General features: G+C 36.8%; 1 protein-coding gene across 4 annotated transcripts in view; it reads left to right on the top strand.

Moving 5' to 3' along the window:
- EML4 (EMAP like 4) overlaps window positions 1-19,877 on the top strand; it is a 147,904-nt gene that overhangs the window by 85,561 nt on the left and 42,466 nt on the right. For all 4 annotated transcript variants that reach the window (XM_047782199.1, XM_047782198.1, XM_047782196.1 and 1 more), the window contains 5 exons: window positions 4,380-4,503; window positions 5,997-6,146; window positions 9,213-9,282; window positions 10,309-10,419; window positions 12,183-12,278. In XM_047782199.1, coding sequence (XP_047638155.1) covers window positions 4,380-4,503; window positions 5,997-6,146; window positions 9,213-9,282; window positions 10,309-10,419; window positions 12,183-12,278 — 551 coding nt within the window. The remainder of the gene's footprint in view (window positions 1-4,379; window positions 4,504-5,996; window positions 6,147-9,212; window positions 9,283-10,308; window positions 10,420-12,182; window positions 12,279-19,877) is intronic.

The raw sequence follows: 19,877 nt of genomic DNA, 5'->3' as shown, positions 1-19,877 counted from the left end.
ACTCATATCCTTGAAGCTTAAGCCCCTTTCATTACTCTTTTCCCTAGGTCTGTTGGATTCTTTCCCATCACAAGATAAATAGACTTAGCACATCAAAATTAAAACTATGAATAATTTTTCCTGTAAGACTCTTTATTATTAGATGTAGTACTTAGGTCCTAGTACAATATTATTCATTTGATAAGGTTTTTTTGTTTTTGATTTGTTTTTTTCTGTCTTTTTAGGGCTGTTCCTGCAGCATACGGAGGTTTCCGAGCCAGGGGTCGAATCTGAGCTGTATCTGCTGGCCTATGCCACAGTTACAGCAATGCCAGATCCAAGCTGTCTGTGACCTACACCACAGCTCATGTTAACACCAGATCCTTAACCCACTGAGCAAGGCCAGGGATCGACCCTGCATCCTCAGGTACACTAGTCAGATTTGTTTCCGCTGAGCCACGGTGGGAACTCCTTTATTTATTTATTTATTTATGTAAATGAAACAAAACAATAAATAAATTTTCTTGCATTTTTATTCACAGTTAGAATTTACAGCATGATGCTTGTAGCTTACTGGGCAGATTTTCTATATATTTTAGCTTCCTCCAGAGAGAAAATACTGTTCATACATTCAAAGTGAAAGAAAAAAAAAAATCAGAATCCTACAAGGACCAAAATTATGAGTGTTGGTTGGATAGAAACTACAAATTTCATTTGCCAAAGTAAATTATGAAGAAACATTCTTTATCTGATAATAAAAATTTCCCTATGACTCTTGAGACCTTAGATCTCATTTTCTTCACATATACTTAATACTTAAACTAGACATCACTAAGTGCTTTCTAGAAGCTTTTTCTTGTAGCAGACAGAAACTGGAGGACAGCCCCCCATACCTTCACTAACTCGTGTTTAATCTACATTTAAAGAATTCCAATGCAGGTTCTTTCGTTCAGGGCCTTGTGTTTTCTGACCTGTTGGCTCAAGGCATGTTCAGTCTTAAAACCTGATCACACCGGTGTAAACTGAGCATTGTGTTTGAAAGAATAGGTAAAATTTACCTGTAATAATACAGGATGGCAGTTCCTACTGACCCTGTCTCTGTATTTTGTTACCTACTGAGAGAAGGCATATTTTATCGCCTGCTGAGAGGGTGTGCATTTGGAAACAAACCAAAAAAGCCAAAGCCCTTAATTGAGCTACAGGTAGAATGTTTCTTTGTTTTTTCTGAGATGGTATCCGAAACTTTGCAATTCCAGAATTTAGGAGTTCCTGTCATGGTGCAGTGGTTAACGAATATGACTAGGAACCATGAGGTTGCGGGTTCGATCCCTGGCCTTGCTCAGTGGGCTCACGATTGGCGGGTTGCTGTGAGCTGTGGTGTAGGTTGCAGACGAGGCTCGGATCCCTTCGGAAAATGAGGCCAAAGTCACATAGCTAGGAAGGAGTAAGGCTGTGGTTCAGATCCCAATCAGTCTTTTTCCAAAGCTCATGCTCTTTCCATTGTAGTGTATTGCCTCCCTCTTAGTCTCGGAAGTTTTTTGCAGTGCCTAGATTATATACTTGGCCTCTAACAAATATACTGCCAGTTTACAGGCAGGAAAGGCATTTTTATCCTAACATGCATTGCCATTTCTATTTTATAGAAAAGTTTGTGGGCACTAGATACATAGTTCTTCTTTTATTATTTTTTTAAAATTTCAACTCCCTTTTCATATGGTCGCTTTATTAAACTTACTCCAATAATCTTCTCACTGGATTTTTTTTTCTTTTTTCTTTTTTTTTAATGGCTGCTCCTGTGGCATATGGAAGTTTCCGTGCCAGGGAGTCAAATCAGATCTGCAGCTGCAGGCCTACACCACAGCCACACCAGATCTAAGCTGCATCTGTGACCTATTCCACAGCTTGCAGCAACACCGGATACTTAACCCCCTGAGCAAGACCAGGGATCAAGCCCGCATCCTCGTGGACACTGTTGTGTTCTTAACCCACTGAGCTGTAATGGGAACACCAGTTCCTCTGTCTATACTACGTTGGTAAAGGGTCACTGCAGTATTCTGAACTGTCCTAGTAAAGGAGAGTACTTTTTTTCCTTTGATACTATCCCTAACCCATTCCTTTTGCTGGACATACAGTCTCTTTTAACTGGTAATAGAAACATCTATTAAATGTTTTATTTTTTCATTCAGAAAGCATTTATGCTATAGACCACTTATTGATCTTGGAAAAAAATCCCAAAGCACAGGATATCTCCTTTTAAGAATTTTTATTCTTAAAAAAAAAAAGAGGAGGAGGAGGAAAGCTACGTAACAAATTGACACCTATAAGAAAGTAAGCTATACAAAAAAATGATAAGGAGATATGGATAAAGATGATTGCCAAAGGGAAATAGCTACAGATGACAGTCATTTAGTTATCATCAAAGTCCAGCTATGCTAAAACTCATCAGGAAGCAGAGCCCACTCTTAGATTCAGAAGAAATAAAGACATAACATCATGTGATGTTAAAACCATGGCGTGGGAGGTCTTAGCCTGTTCTTAGATCAAACCCTGAGCCCGAGCACATTGTGAGTAGTAATAAAAATAACTTGAACTTCTCACCCAAAACAAGCACAATTTTAAAAATCTAACTCTGAAGAAACACTTGGAGACATTCAGCAAATAATTTCTCTTTCCTCTTTCTTTCATGGTTTGCATTACATAAACTATTGAATTATTACGTACTCTTCTCCTTAGGTCATTTTTAGAGGTCCTAAGGTTGTAGAAGCCTCTGGTTGATGATCACTTTTTCAGTTTCTGATCCTATTTTTCATATCATGCTAGACAAGTTAGCTAGTTCTAGACACTACCTGTGCTTTTGTACTCAGTCCCTTTTAGGTGCTTTTCTTTTAGGTTTTAGTCCCTTTTCTCCTTCCCTTTTAGAAAAGTTCTTTTGTAAACATTTCACAACCACTATCAACATTCATTAAACCTGTCTATATATAGGTCGTGATGCTGGGGCCAGGGATGGATTGCTTTTTAAGACATAAGAAACAATCTCATCTGTTCACTTAAGTGAAGTATTGTTTTCATTTGTAAAAAGTATAAAATGAATAGTGATTTGATTCTGGAGTTATCTTTTTAACATATTTAATTTTAGACTGTTCCATTTTTGTTTGTTTTGTCTTTTTGCCTCTTCTAGAGCCGCTCCCACAGCATATGGAGGTTCCCAGGCTAGGGGTCGAATCGGAGCTGTAGCCACCAGCCTACGCCAGAGCCACAGCAATGCAGGATCCGAGCCGCATCTGCAACTTACACCACAGCTCACAGCAACGCCGGATCCTTAACCCACTGAGCGAGGCCAGGGCTCGAACCCGCAACCTCATGGTTCCTAGTCGGATTCGTTAACCACTGAGCCATGACAGGAACTCCTAGACTAACATTTTAAAGACAGTGCTAGGAAACACTTTTCCAGTTAGAAACATAGCTATAAACACAGAAGCATAAATATCTTTTATTTATATAAATCAATAGTTGTTGGAGTTCCCGTTGTGGCTCAGTGGTTAATAAATCCAACTAGGAACCATGAGGTTGTGGGTTCGATCCCTGGCCTCGCTCAGTGGGTTGAGGATCCAGCATTGCCGTGAGCTGTGGTGTAGGTTGCAGATGCGGCTCGGATCCTGCATTGCTGTGGCTGTGGTGTAGGCCGGTGGCTACGGCTCCAATTAGATCCCTAGCCTGGGAACCTTCATATGCCACGGGAACAGCCCTAGAAGAGGCAAAAAGACAAAAAAATAAAAAATAAAATGTTAGTCTATCATAATTGAATTTAGTTGCTTAGACTCAAGACTGATGGTAGGCACAGTTGTGAAGTGAGAGAAGTTGGTCCTCTTTTCCTCCCAGCTCTGTTTACTGTCCTGTGCAAAAGAGCTCTTAGTCTTTATCCCCGTCCTGATTTATGAAGATGTCTGACCCCTCTTCGTGGTATATTCTGAGGCCATGTGTTTTGTGTCATTAAATGTCAGTAGGTTGATCAGGTAGCCTGGTGGACATGGTTGTTGTCTATCCTGATAATCTTCTTTTCATCTGTCATGGAAAGTTCCATCACAAAATGATTTTCATTTGCATTTTTCCACCTCAGCTTTCCTGGCCTTCTTGTTGAAATATTTACAGATAATTGATATTTTAATTATGAAATACAGATAATTTATATTTTAATTATGAAAATAGTTATTCTCACTTAGGAAAGTGACCAATGGTTTTTCCTCCAGTGTTTTGGTTAGTTTGTTAGACAAAAGCAAGTATATGTAATGAGAATAGAACTATAGCTATTTTTTATCTTGTTTTATTGTATCACTTTAATAATCCACTTTTCTATGACGTTCAGCAAATACATATCATTTTTTTTCCTTGTGTTTCAACAGAAGGAGAATATATTAAAATGTTTATGCGAGGTCGGCCAATCACAATGTTCATTCCTTCTGATGTTGACAACTATGACGACATCAGAACAGAACTGCCTCCTGAGAAGCTCAAACTGGAGTGGGTGTATCCTTTCCTGTCATGACAGCAAATCTCTTTGCTTCGTCTTTAGTTTAAGAAATATTTGTTTACCTAACTTCTATCAAAATTGTCTTTATACCAAAAAAAGTAATGTAATAAACATAGCAAGATACTTAAGAAAGTAAAGAGATGTCATCTGTAATTCTTTCATATATTAAATATATTTTGCTATTAGCAATTCAAAACTACCAAAATTAATATCAGATAGGGTAAACACTGTTCTGTGAACATGGAGGCAGGTACTTTCGGTGTGGTAGAAAAGGCATCAGACTAGAATTGAAAGACTGGTGTTTGAGTCTTGGCTCTCCCACTTAGCCCTGCCTCCTTCACTTAAAAAAGAGGTTAATAACCCCTACCTCACAGGTCCATTATAAGAATTGAATAAGAAAACATCAGTTAAGCATCTTGTAACCTAGAAAATAATGTGAATTTTTTATTAAGAGTTCAGATTAGCAAGTGGATTCTAATTCCAGAATTAACTTCCTTACCACCAAACTTTAAAAAAAAAAATGAGTATATAAAACAGAGCTCTCTTAATTTCACTTAGAAAGTCTTACTTTTCTTAGAACCTCTGAGAAACTCAGTTAAATAGAAGGGAGCTAATAGTTTGAACTCTGCTCTTTGCCTCCAATCTCTTAAATCCGCTTCCCCTACCCTTTGAATCATTCCCTCCTTTTGACAGAAATTAGCTTGAGAAAACTCACCAATCCTGTGATTCTTTTTGTACAGCTTTTTAGCAGACACTGCCAGGATGAGACAATGCCTGGCTGTCTCTTATTCATCATTTAGGGCAAGCATAAATGTCACTTTTTCAGATTGCTCTTTTGATCTCTATCTCTTCATTTTTCTTTCCTCAGATAGCTCTTTTGATATCTTTGTTTCCATTTTTTTGTTTTAAAAATTGGTTTTGGGGGTGTTTTTTTGTTTGTTTTGTTGTTTGTTTTTGGGGGGGGGGTGGTTTTGGGCCGTGCCTGAGGCATGCAGAAGTTCCTGGGCCAGATATCGAACCTGTGCCACAACAGTGACAAAGCCAGATCCTTAACCTGTTAGGCCATCAGGGAACTCCTTCTCCCTCCATTTAAATTATATCCTCCTTTTATGCTTTCTCCTAGCATCCTGTTGTTTTTCTTCCAATAATTTCTAATGATATATTTGGGTTAATTTTCATCACCTTTGCAAAAGCATTAACTCCAGGGACATGGACCCTACATTTGTTTTGTTCAGAACTCTGTTCATTTCTGTGCCTGACACACATTAGGAGCTCAAGATGTGTTTATTTGTTGAATGCAGAAACTAAGATTGAAGCATATTAAAAGTCTCAAGGTTACACAAAGGCTAGTGGCAGAACATGAGTTTTCTAGTTCCAGTCTGGTCCTTTTCCTTATACCTTCCTGTTTTGCCTCAGTATCCATGAAAAATTTGTTCATTTATCACTTTGAAAAGTATGTTGATTAATAACCTTGACTCTTTCTTTTAAGATATGGTTATCGTGGAAAGGACTGTCGGGCTAATGTTTACCTTCTTCCTACTGGGGAAATTGTTTATTTCATAGCATCAGTAGTAGTACTATTTAATTATGAGGAGAGAACTCAACGACACTACCTGGGTCATACAGACTGTGTGAAATGGTTGGTATCCTCTTAACATTTGTTCATTTTTTAATTTCATGTTCTTACTTCTGTATTTTTTTAAATATGGGTTTTTATTGAAAACGGTTTCTTAAGGAAAACTCAGAACGTAAGGATATTATGGGCATTGTTAAGAATATGTTTTAAAAGAAAGAAAAGAACTTAAAGGTCTCCAAAATGGTTGATGTGGTATTTGCAGCAGTAAAACATAGCACCTATAAATCTCAGTTGGGACCTCTTCTCTTTTCTGTGATCTTTTATAGTCTTTCCTCTGGCCTATAACACCAAGTACATGTGGGCCAGACTAGGCAGTGATTATTGGTTTCTAAATATTTAATGAGGGTTTACTTTATTAGATAAATTTTGGAAGTGAGGATTTTGGGCGGTGGAGGAAGAAATCATGGCTGAATAGGATCAAAGTATCCCATAGGGTGTCAAACTGTAAAAAATGTGAGAATTCTTTTTATATGCTTAGGCATGTTTATAAATTACTCAATTAATTTTACTACTTCTTAGCTTCAATTATTTGTTGCTTAAATTCATTATTTTCCAGTATTTAAAAGCTTATCTTCTCTGTCCTTCTGGCAGCTGTATCTTTATCTAGAAAAAAATTACTCTAATATATATTACTCTAATATATGTTAAAATATTATATAGATATTAAACTTTTAGAGTTGACTAAAATACCGAGTGTTTTACCAGAACAATAATATATGTACAGAGTTATTGACGAGATCATTCGTGATAGTAAAGATTGGAAGTAACCTGAATATCTTGTAGCTGGGACTAATGACACTGTGATGCACCTATAGGTTACCATGCAGCTGTAAAGCAAGAATGAGGAAGGTCTTTGTGTATTGCTATGGAAAGATCCCTAAGATACACTCCTAGGTACAGAATTTAAAGAAAGGGGAAAATATGTGGTATACTACCATTTGTATAAAAGGAGGTAGAAAATAAATGTTTATCTGGGCTTCCACTTAAGTAAAAATTTTCTAGAATTATTAATAAAAAGAAACTGATCACAGTGATTAATCAGGGTTGCAGGTAGTGAAGTAGATGAGATTTTACCAGATGGGGCAGGGTAGGAAAGACACTTATTCTCAATATGTCTTTTTATAGCTTTTGACATTTGAACCATGCACATATATTTCCTAATATAGCAGTTTTACTTTTTAAAATGTGTTTTAAAAGATTTGCATTAAATATGGCAAAATGTTAATATTAGATTTTTAATATAATGGACCTCAATAGAGGACTTAAACTATTTAAGAGAAAATAGGATTAAAGAAATATACTGACAAATTCTAGCCTCCTTAGCAGTCAGAGAAATTAAAATGATACCATTTATACCAATTAAATTATCAAGGCATTCTAAAAGATACAGGGAAATTGTAGTGAAACTTTTTGTTTGTTTGTTTGTTTTTTGTCTTTTGTCTTTTTGTTGTTGTTGTTGTTACTATTTCTTGGGCCGCTCCCGCGGCATATGGAGGTTCCCAGGCTAGGGGTCGAATCGGAGCTGTAGCCACCGGCCTACGCCAGAGCCACAGCAACGCGGGATCCGAGCCGCGTCTGCAACCTACACCACAGCTCACGGCAACGCCAGATCCTGAACCCACTGAGCAAGGGCAGGGACCGAACCCGCAACCTCATGGTTCCTAGTCGGATTGGTCAACCACTGCGCCACGACGGGAACTCCTGTAGTGAAACTTTTAAAACACTTTTATTTATTTATAGCAGTTAAAATGATAACCACTTTTCTGGAGAGTAATGAGCAATACATACCAAGAACAAAAAATTTATATTCTCACTTTTTTGGGGGGTGGCTCTCTTTAGGGCTGTACCTGCGGCATATGGAAATACCCAGGCTAGAGATCACATCGGAGCTGCAGCTCCTGACCTATGCCACAGCCACAGCAACACAGGATCCGAACAATGTCTGCAATCGACACCGCAGCTCACAGCAGTGCCGGATCCCTTAATTCACTAAGCAAGCCCAGGGATTGAACCTGCATCCTCATGAATACTAGTTGGGTTTGTTGCCACTGAGCCACAATGAGAACTCCCCTATGTTCTCACTTTGAGCTTACCCCTTGGTTGCAAGATGTAGAAGGATTCTAGATATGGACATGAAGATGTCTTCTTAAAAAATCTTGGTTATCACTGGTATGTTTGTCACGAGAAATGTGAACATAAATGTTGTGCTATTTTCAATTTGTACTTAAAAGTTCCTTGCCAGAGTTTGACTTAGAAGAGATTAGCATTAAGAACTAAACTAATTAAAGGCATTCCCTGGTGGCCTAGCAGTTAAGGATTTGATGTGTTCCTTTGTAGAAAAATAGAAATGGCAGAAGAGCTTTTAAGTCAATAATATGTGTAAAGATTATGTAGCATAATGGGAAAGTGCTTATATTTTAATAAAGTAAAATTACATGATGCACTATTGCACCTTTACTGTAGTAGAACTGTGTGAATATTTATTCCTAGGTGCAGGACTAGAAAGGAACTTGAACAAATGAAAACAGTTTATCATGCCACAATAATATTTGAGTAAATATTTTCTTCAAATTTAGTGTTCCAGTCATTTATTCAGTTTAACAAAGAAGAGGTACAGCTCAAAACTTAGAAAAGAAGTTCCCGTTGTGGCACAGTGGTTAACAAATCTGACTAGGAACCATGAGGTTGCAGGTTCCATCCCTGGCCTTGCTCAGTGAGTTAAGGATCCGTGGTTGCCGTGAGCTGTGGTGTAGGTTGCAGATGAGACTTGGATCTGACATTGCTGTGGCTGTGGCGTAGGCCGGCAGCTACAGCTCCAATTCGACCCCTAGCCTGGGAACCTCCATATGCCGTGGGAGTGGCCCTAAAAAGAAAAAAAAAAAAAACTTAGAAAAGAAATCCTTTAGGTAATTGATGGCTATTTGATTTGCTGAAGAAAATTTTAAAAAATTAGTCACGGTGAGATTTTTTTTTTTATGATTAAAAATGACTTGAAAAATACACTGAGGCATAGATCTGCAGTTTTACATCTTTCTTATATTTAAAATTGTTGTTAATACCACTTTCTAGCCTTGCTATACATCCTGACAAAATTAGGATTGCAACTGGACAGATAGCTGGAGTGGATAAGGATGGAAGGGTGAGTGGCACAATTTTATGCATTCTGTACCTAGTGATACTGCATTAGAATAGAATTTATTATAATTTTAAGCACAACTCTTTTTTAAAAATTCTTTTAAAACTGTTAAGAGATTTCTAGTGTAAGCAGGGGAAAAGGAATGTGTTCTCCCTAAAGACACTATTTACTTATAAAAATGAGAGAACTGAGCTTGTTAAAGTTTTTGTTAACCATAGAATAAGTTATCAGTGTTTTCCTAGGAGGTAACTATAATTTCCCTGAATTGATAGACCCCTTGATTTTATATGTGACCAGAATTGATTACCCTTAAATTTTTTCAGTTATTATTAAATACTATTAAATTGGCTTACATTTTAAAAATCCCCTATTTGTAAGATTCAACAGTGAATATTAATAACTGATTAGCTTATATATGACTGTACTCATGACATTCTGTGGCTTCTGTTTCTTTAAAGAAAAGGAGTTGAAGGTGTTATATTGGATGACTTTTAAGACCCTTCCTGTTCTAAAGTCTATTTAAGGACCATTTCCTTAGCAGTTTATTGGACAGTGATTTTTTAAAAGTCTTATTTTCTCAGGAATGAAAGTAATGCTAAAAGCAGAATTTCCAGAGCAAATTTGCTGGAGTTAGAATCCTGACTCCACCTTTTAATAGCTGGATGACTATGGGCGAGTTATTTAAATCTCTTTCAATTTCCTTGTCTGTTAAATGGTGGTTATAATAGCATATAACCCATAGGTCTATGAGAGTTAAATAAATTAATACATGTGATGTACTTAAAATAGTGTATAGCACATAGTAAATACTCAAATAATATACATATCTTTTTTGTTATTTCCTTATTTTCATAGTATAAGAAGAAAATACCTGCTCAGGATTCTTTGAGGGCTGTGTGTAAATGTAATAGCTATCTTTTATTAGATGTTTAAGATGATGAGCAGTTCTTGTGGTAGTGATATTTATTTTCAGCTACCTAAATACTAGTGAAGTCCTACTATCTTGTGTTTTCCCCCTTGTTTTTTCAGCCTTTGCAACCCCATGTCAGAGTGTGGGATTCAGTTAGTCTATCTACACTGCAGATTATTGGACTTGGAACTTTTGAGCGTGGAGTAGGATGCCTGGATTTTTCAAAAGCAGTAAGTAACAGTTTTTAAAGTGGTAAGCCAACTGCACAAAGATGCCAAAAAAGAAGTTAAGCTCATTTGTGTGTGTATATGTGTGCGTGTTCATGGAAAGTGATAGCTCTGAATTGGAAAACGAGTTGTTAGCTGAGAGGGCAGCATTTTAACCTAAGTACTGAAGTACTTTTTGGTTTAGATAGGATCCAGGATATTACACTTAATTATACTTATTTTGTTCTGTCCTGAAATAGGATTCCAGTGTAAGAGCAGGAAATAGAGGAATATATACATATAGCATAGTTCAGTTGAAACAAGCAAAGAGATGTGCTTTTGCTTATACTTGAAATCTGTTTCATTTAAAAAATTCATGAGCATAGAACTTGGCCAATTCTGCACAATTAATCACCTTTTCCTAAAGCCATGTTGGAGCAAAAGAAAAAGACCTTTGTATTCACTGAAATCATGAATTATTTTGGTTATGAATTTATGATAACATGATTTTAAATTTAAGTTTAAAATTCAGTGTATAGACATCTTACCTAAGCCTTAAGGCTTTATTCTGGGGGAAATAAGATGTTACTCATTTAAGCATTTTATTTATTCTTGAATTATATGTAATTATTATAGAGTATACAGGAGAACTTCTATATTTTCAGATCCATAATTTTTAGTTTCAACTACAAATATCCCTCCAGATTGTATTGGGCCTTGTTCATGCTTTAGAATATATTTATGTATTTGCGTTATCTCTTCAGTTCCTAGCTATCAGCAGCTATATTGTGGATTATGGGTGTTTTGTGGGACATGGAGGAGGAAGGGACAATTTTAGAGCAGACAGATAAATTTGAATGGATATAGGAACTTTACTAGCTTGAAGGCACTGAATGTCAAGGGGTCTAATGAGTCAGGAATTGGGAGAAAGGCATTTAGATAAGAGGACAGAGGGAAATACATTTACTGCCTTTTCTTTTAACCCCCTAGTATGTCTGTAGCAGGAACTGCTGTGATTTTGTTGATGCCATTGTTACAGTATTAAGACTGCCTTGGATTGTCTCATACTCTTAATTTTTTCTAGTTTAGGTACTCATTCCAATATTGAATGAAAGAAAAATAAAGAGTAAGCTCTGCCCTTCCTCAGTACCTCACACTCATCACCACAATATTTCTTGGTTCCATGGACATCATAAGGCATATACCACAAATTCTGCTAAAAAAATTAATCTTTTAATATCATCCACAGTTCTTTTTTCCTAAACTAGGAAGCATAAATTATGTGAATGAAAAATAGTTTCAGGAATATAGATAGGAACTTAGTTTTTCTTTGTTTATCTTGTTTATTCATGTTAATTAAATCAAGCATATTATGGAAAATTGAAATTGGCATATTTTAAAATAGCCATTAATTTTAGCTTGTTCCATCAAATTAGCAAAATTTAGAAGCAAAGTTATGAAATTATATACATTTCACATCAACTTTAAGGAAAATACATTAAATATAGGAAGTATGAAGGAAGCATAAGGTGCAGAAGGGACTAGAGTATCCTCAGAATTCATTATTTGCAAATGAAGATCAACCTAAGGGAAAAAATTTAAATATAAATTTTTAAAGAATATTATATTTCTAAAAATACAGTCTTAATATATTCATTAAATTTAAGGAACTGTGAGTTTAAAGGATTTCAGATTATCTTAATGGTGGCAATTTTAATAATATGGTGTTTCTTCTTAGCATTACCTAAAAATTTTTTAATGCCTTATTTAAACTGACTTTTCTTTAGGATTCAGGTGTTCATTTATGTGTTATTGATGACTCCAATGAACACATGCTTACTGTATGGGATTGGCAGAAAAAATCAAAAGGAGCAGAAATAAAGGTAAAAAAAAATCTTAATTGGGAATTATCTTTTAGAATACTTTTTTTTGGCAGATCCTTGGAAATATATTGCATGTCCTTAGGGCGCAAGAATGCACCAACTGGCCAAATTTATCAGATTTATTGATTTGTCATCATTTTTATGGTAATCTTAGGATAAAAGTCTAGCAACTTCACCCAGTTTTAGTAATATTTCAAATACATTGTACTACTGAAGTGCCAAGCGAATGGATGTCTGATCTCAAAATTAAGACTGAATATTTTACTTGGCTTCTTCGTTAACAAAATGTGTTATTTTATTCAATCTTAAAAGCTTAAAAAATCAGTTCCCTAGTGGCTCAGTAGTGGGTTAAGGATCCAACATTGTCTTTGCTGGGGCACAGCCCCTCCCAACAACCCTCTCCCCCAAAAAAAGCTTAAAAAATCTAAAGGAAAAAGTCAACCTCAGGGATATGGCTGACTTAAATGAAAAGCGTATATGAGGTTTTTGCTCTTATTTATGTTTGTAGGATTATTACATAAAATGCAACCGCCTTTATAGTTGTTATAGAATGTTGTTAATCCTTTTCTGTGGATCAGGCTATAACTTGTAAGAGAGAATTGAGGTTAGCATTGCTACTGCATCCATGTGGGTCAGAAATGGCCTCCTTCTGACAGGCTTTCAGATGGATTCAGAGTGACAGGATGACTTAAAAAAGCCTATAACATATTTGCTGCATTCTTAAATAACATCATATTCCTCTTCAGTTGTTCTCTCTTTTAGTTTTATTTGTATAAGCTTCAAGCTTTCGGCCATTGTATAAAAAGAGGTTGTTTCTTTTAAATAGTGTAAATTAATCTTTTGAAAGAAGTAGAGTAGATTTGATTGTACTTGAACATAAGGTGTCGGGACACCTCACACTTTACAAAGTATAAATGAAGGTAGACTGTCTTTCAGCTGTCATTTATAGTAATTTAACATTGAAACATAGGGACATTACACCAAAGTGAAGTATGTGGATTTTGGGCCTTTGTAGTGTAAGCTGCCAGATGAAGTCTTAGGATTTTCCTCCTCCTGGCCACTCCTTGGTCTCCTTTCCAGAACCTCCATTGTTGGTGTTCCCCAGAGTTACATCCCATGTCTTCCACTGATACAATATGCTGCTCCCACTGCTCCCATGGTCTTAGTTACTGCCTGCTTGTCCCACATCAGCTACCTCCAACCCAGATCGCTCTCACTGATTTCAACCTGTATTTCTTGTTGCTGCTGGGTATCTTTGAGTGCCCCAATCTGCAGTCATAAGCAACATATGTTGAACATATTCCTTAGCCCTCAACCATTTATGCCTCTCAGTGACTGACGTCAGATTCCACTTAGCTGTCCACGCTAGAAATTTGGGCATCATTTATGACTCCTTTTTGCTCACTTTTCACATCCATTCAGTCAGTAAGTTCTTGCAACTCTGTATCCCAAATGTCTTTATTAGAACTCTTTCATTGCAAATAACTTCAAAACAGTGAAAGCAGACTTAAAGGTAATTTATTGACTCATAATAGGAAGGAAAAGAAAACCTCTAGTAAAGGTCAGAGAGGGATTTTGCCTCAGGAATGACTTGATTTAGGGACTGGATCACTGATTCTCTCTCCTCTTAGCATCTCCCTGTGTGTTGACCTTATTCTATACTTGTACAGATGCACTCTAGCCTTGCTTAAGTCACAAAAATTTGAGGAGTTGATACATTACATGTTAATTTATGTAAATTTAAAATTCAGTAAGGCAACTTCAAAACCTTGTGGACAGAAATTGAAGTATTATACAATAATAATGAATAGAAGACAGTATCGTAAAGATGTTCCTTCTCTGCGTATTGCTCTATGCATTCAACATGGTCAAAATCCCAGCATGGTACTTACAGAAGTTGACAAGCTGAATATATTTGGAGATATGACTGGGTAAGAGTACACAAAATCTCTAAGGTTGGTGATGATGTAAAGTAACTATAACTCTCATTTACTGCTTCTGCTCCTGTGAATTGGTATAGCTCTTTTGGAAAACGGTTTGATAGTACCTAGTAAAGTTGAACACATGCACATGCATCCTCTCTGACCCATCCTGTTCCACTCTCAGGTATAAACACAAAAGAAGTATGTATACATATATGTTGACCAAAAGGGCAAGAAATCAAAAATAATGGAAGCAAAAAAGAAAATTACTGAAATGCCCATCAATAAGAAAAAGGATAAATCAATAACGTGGTCTTTCCGCATAAAGGAATACTATACAGCAATTAGAACAAACAAATGACAGTATATGTACCAACATGAAGTGAGTCTCACAAATCTAGTGTTGGTAAAATAAGCCAGTCACAAAGGCGTACAGTATGGATGATTCCACTTAAACAAAGCAGACAAAGCTAATCTTTGCTGATGCAAATGAGGATCATGCCTAGTTCAGCAGGGGAAGGGAATAGTGAGTAGAAAGGGGTTCTGGGTGTTTCTGGGATGTTAGTAATGTTCTCTCGAATGCTGTACAGAGGTGTGTTCAATTTGTGAAAATTTATCAAGCTATGTTCTTAGGATTTGTGAACTTCTGATAATATAGTATATACATCAGTAAAAAGTTAAAATATCCGGAGTTCCCGTCATGGCGCAGTGGTTAACGAATCCGACTAGGAACCATGAGGTTGCGGGTTCAGTCCCTGCCCTCGCTCAGTGGGTTAAGGATCCAGCATTGCCGTGAGCTGTGGTGTAGGTTGCAGACGCGGCTCGGATCCCGCGTTGCTGTGGCTCTGGCGTAGGCCAGTGGCTGCAGCTCCGATTCAACCCCTAGCCTGGGAACCTCCATATGCCGCGGGAGCGGCCCAAAGAAATAGCAAAAAAAAAAAAGACAAAAAAAAAGTTAAAATATCCTGTAAGGCTACACTCATACCCAAAGTGACTTATATTCATAGATTACTTCAGTTTGAGATACAAACTGAATACCTTACCACTAGAACCATGAATTTATATACTTGAGAATATTTATAGTTAGTTATAATCCTTGATCAATTTAGCATAAGGTCCAGCTATTTAGTGGTTTCCCTTTTGTCTGTGTAAAAACTAAGGACTGTGAAATCAGTTTTTAGGCGTTCCTGTTGTGAGTCAATGGTAACAGACCCCATAGTATCCATGAGAACACGGGTTCGATCCCTGGCCCCGCTCAGTGGGTTAAGTATCCAGTGTTGTGTGAGTTGCAGTGTAGGTCACAGACGGTATAGGTCTGGTATTGCTGTGGCTGTGGTGTAGGCCGGCAGCTACACCTCCAGTTTGATCCCTAGCCTTGGAACTCCCATATGCCATGGGTGCAGCCCTAAAGAGACCAAAAAAAAATCAGTTTTTAAAGACAACATCATTCTGGAAGAGGGATAACTAATTTTGCTTTGTTATTTATGTTATATATATTGTTACACATTATCTTTTCTCTTTTTTCTTCGAGTTTTATTGAAAGATAATTGGCATAACAGCCCTGTATAGGTTTAAAGTGTACAGCATAATTATTTGTTGTGCACACATCATGAAATGATTATCACAGGAAGCTTTGTGAACATCCATCTTTTTATACAGATAGAAAATTAAATAGAAAAAATGTCTTTTTCCTTGTGATGAGAACTCAGGATTTATTCTCTTAACAAGCTTCATACATAAATACAGCAGTGTAATAATATTTATTATATAATATTTAATATATAATAAATATTATTATATATAATATTTATTATATCCCTAGTACTTATTTATCTTATAACTGGAAGGTTGTACCTTTTGATTGCCTTTATCCTAACCCTCTTCTCCCCAACCTCCGCCTCTGGTAACCACAAATCTGGTCTCTTTTTCTGCGTTTGTTTTTGAAGTAAAATTGACCTACAGTTCTCTGTTAGTTCCTTTTACACAACGGAGTGATTCAGTATATCTGTACATTTCAAAATGATCTCTGCGATGTCTAGTTAAGATCTGCCACCATACAAAGACAGTATATAAGTATTGACTATATTCACCACACTTAGATTTCATACCCATGACTCATTTATTTTGTAACTAGAAGTTTGTACTTCTTACTCTCTGTCACCTATTTATCTCTTCCCCGACTCCTCTCTCCTCTGGCAACCACCTATTTATTCTCTGTATCTGTGACTCTGCTTCTGTTTTGTTAGGTTTGTTCATTTGTTTTGTTTTTTAAATTACACATATAAGTGAAAGCACAAAGTACTGGTCTTTTTTTGACTTATTTCGCTTAGAATAATACCCTCCAGATTTATCCATGTTGTACAAATGGCAAGATTTCATTCTTTTTCTTTTCTTTTTTTTACTATCTTAGTAACATTCCATTGTTAACTTTATCCATCTTCTTTATCCATTCATCTATCGATGTGCACTTAGGTTGCTTCTATATCTTGGCTATTGTAAGGTAATGCTGCAGTGAACATAGGGATGCATATGTCTTTTCAAAGTAGCACATTATTTTTGAAGTTTACTTTGACCTGTTAGGTGTATAAAATTCTATACTAATTATTGTGTACAATTACACAAGAAAAGATACTGTCCTTTTCCTTCATCTTATAACCTGAATTCTAACTAAGGAGGAAACATTTAGAAATATATACTATTTTTAGGAGTTCCCATCGTGGCTCAGTGGTTAACAAATCCGACTGGGAACCGTGAGGTTGCGGGTTCCATCCCTGGCCTTGCTCAGTGGATTAAGGATCCGGCGTTGCCGTGAACTATGGTGTAGTTGGATCTGGTGTTGCTGTGGCTTTGGCGTAGGCCAGTGGCTATAGCTCCAATTAGACCCCTAGCCTGGGAACCTCCATATGCCATGGGAGCGGCCCTAGAAAAGGCAAAAAGACAAAAAAAATATATATGTGTGTATATGTATATATATATATACACACACACATACTATTTTTAAAATGTCTTCAGTTCAGTTATGTCAGTGAAAAAACTGTATTTGTAATTCCTTTGTGACTTTCCTGATTGTTTGCGTCCTTTCTCATTTTAGTTCTTTTAAACTCCTGTCTTTCCTAGGTTTTTTTAAATTTTTTATTATGATTTTATTATATTTTAATAGTTATTTCCCCAATACAGTTTTTTTTTCTACTGTACAGCATGGTGACCCAGTTACACATACATGCACACATTCTATTTTCACACATTATCATGCTCCATTATAAATGACTAAACATAGTTTTCAGTGCTGCACAGCAGGATCTCATTGCTAATCCACTCCAAAGGCAATGGTTTGTATCTATTAACCCCAAACACCCCATTCATCCCACTCCCTCCACCTCCCCCTTGGCAAACACAAGTCTATTCTGCAAGTCCATGATTTTCCTTCCTGCAAAAGGTTCATTTGTGCCTTATATTAGATTCCAGATATAAGTGCTATCATATGGTATTTGTCTTTCTCTTTCTGACTTACTTCACTCAGTAGGAGAGTCTCTAGTTCCATCTATGTTGCTACAAATGGCATTATTTCATTCTTTATTATGGCCGAGTAGTATTCCATTATGTATATATACCATATTTTCCTAATCCAACCGTCTGTTGATGGACATATGGGTTGTTTCCATGTCTTGGCTATTGTGAATAGAGCTGCAATGAACATGTGGGTGCATGTGTCTTTTTTTTTTTTTTTTGGTCTTTTTGCTATTTCTTGGGCCGCTCTCGCGGCATATGGAGGTTCCCAGGCTAGGGGTCGAATCGGAGCTGTAGCCACCGCCCTGCGCCAGAGCCAGCAACGCGGGATCCGAGCCCCGTCTGCAACCTACACCACAGCTCACAGCAACGCCGGATCGTTAACCCACTGAGCAAGGGCAGGGACCGAACCCGCAACCTCATGGTTCCTAGTCGGATTCGTTAACCACTGCGCCACGACGGGAACTCCGCATGTGTCTTTTTTAAGGAAAGCTTTGTCCGCATATATGCCGAAGGGTGGGATTGCTGGGTCATATAGTAGTTCTATGTATACATTTCTAAGGTATCTCCATAGTGGCTGTACCAGCTTACATTCCCACCAACAGTGCAGGAGGGTTCCCTTTTCCTCCACACCCCCTCCAGCATTTGTTATTTGTGGACTTATTAATGATGGCCATTCTGACTGCTGTGAGGTGTTGTCTTGTCATTTTGATTTGCATTTCTCTAATTATCAGGGATGTTGAGCATTTTTTCATGTGCTTGTTTGTCACCTGTACATCTTCCTTGGAAAAATGTCTGTTCAAGTCTTTTTCAATTGGGTTTTTGGCTTTTTTGCTGTTGAGTTGTACAAATTGCTTGTATATTATAGAGATTAAGTCCTTGTCCATTGCATCGTTTGAAACTATTTTCTCCCACTCTGTAAGTTGTCTTTTTGTTTTCTTTTTGGTTTCCTTTGCTGTGCAAAAGCTTGTCAGTTTGATGAGGTCCTATTGGTTTATTTTTGCTTTTATTTCTGTTGCTTTGGGAGACTGACATGAGAAAATATTCATAAGGTTGATGTCAGAGAATGTTTTACCTATGCTCTCTTCCAGGAGTTTGATGGTGTCTTGTCTTATATTTAAGTCTAAGCCATTTTGAGTTTATTTTGGTGCATGGTGTGAGGGTGTGTTCTAGTTTCATTGCTTCCAATGCAGCTGTCCAGGTTTCCTAGCAATGCTTGCTGAATAAAGTGTTTTTTTCCCATTTTATATTCTTGCCGCCTTTGTCAAAGATTAATTGACCATTGGTGTCAGGGTTTATTTCTGGGTTCTCTATTCTGTTCCATTGGTCTGTCTGTCTGTTTTGGTACCAGTACCACACTGTCTTGATGACTGTGGCTTTGTAATATTGCCTGAAGTCTGGGAGAGTTATGCCTCCTGCTTAGTTTTTGTTCTTCAGAATTGCTTTGGCAATTCTGGGTCTTTTGTGGTTCCATATAAATTTTTGGATTGTTTGTTCTGGTTCTGTGAAAAATGTCATGGGTAATTTGATAGGCATTACATTGAATCTGTAGACTGCTTTGGGTAGTATGGCCATTTTTACAGTATTAATTTTTCCAAACCAGGAACATGGAATATCTTTCCATTTCTTTACATCTTCTTTAATTTTCTTGATTAATGTTTTATAGTTCTCAGCATATAAGTCCTTTGCCTCCTTGGTCAGATGTATTCCCAGGTATTTGATTTTTTGGGGTGCAATTTTAGTAGGTATTATATTTTTGTATTCCTTTTCTAATATTTCATTGTTAGTATACAGAAATGTGACTGATTTCTGGATTTAATTTTATATCCTGCTACTTTGCTGAATTTGTTGATCAGTTTGAGTAGTTTTGGGGTTGAGTTCTTAGGGTTTTCTATATATAGTATCTTGTCCTCTGTATACAGTGGCAGTTTTCCCTCTTCTCTTCCTATTTGGATGCCTTTTATTCATTTTGTTTGTCTAATTGCTGTGGCTAGGACTTCCAGTACTATGTTGAATAACAATGGTGAGAGTGGACATCCTTGTCTTGTTCCAGATTTTAGTGGAAAGGCTTTCAGCTTTTCTCCATTGAGTATTACATTTGCTGTGGGTTTGTCATAAATGGCTTTGATTATGTTAAGGTACGTTCCCTCTGTACCCACTTTGGTAAGAG

Source organism: Phacochoerus africanus, chromosome 5, assembly GCF_016906955.1.
Source record: "Phacochoerus africanus isolate WHEZ1 chromosome 5, ROS_Pafr_v1, whole genome shotgun sequence".
Lineage (NCBI taxonomy): Eukaryota > Metazoa > Chordata > Mammalia > Artiodactyla > Suidae > Phacochoerus > Phacochoerus africanus.
The sequence above is the reverse complement of the archived record's forward strand: the minus strand, read 5'-3'. Positions and strand labels throughout refer to the sequence as shown.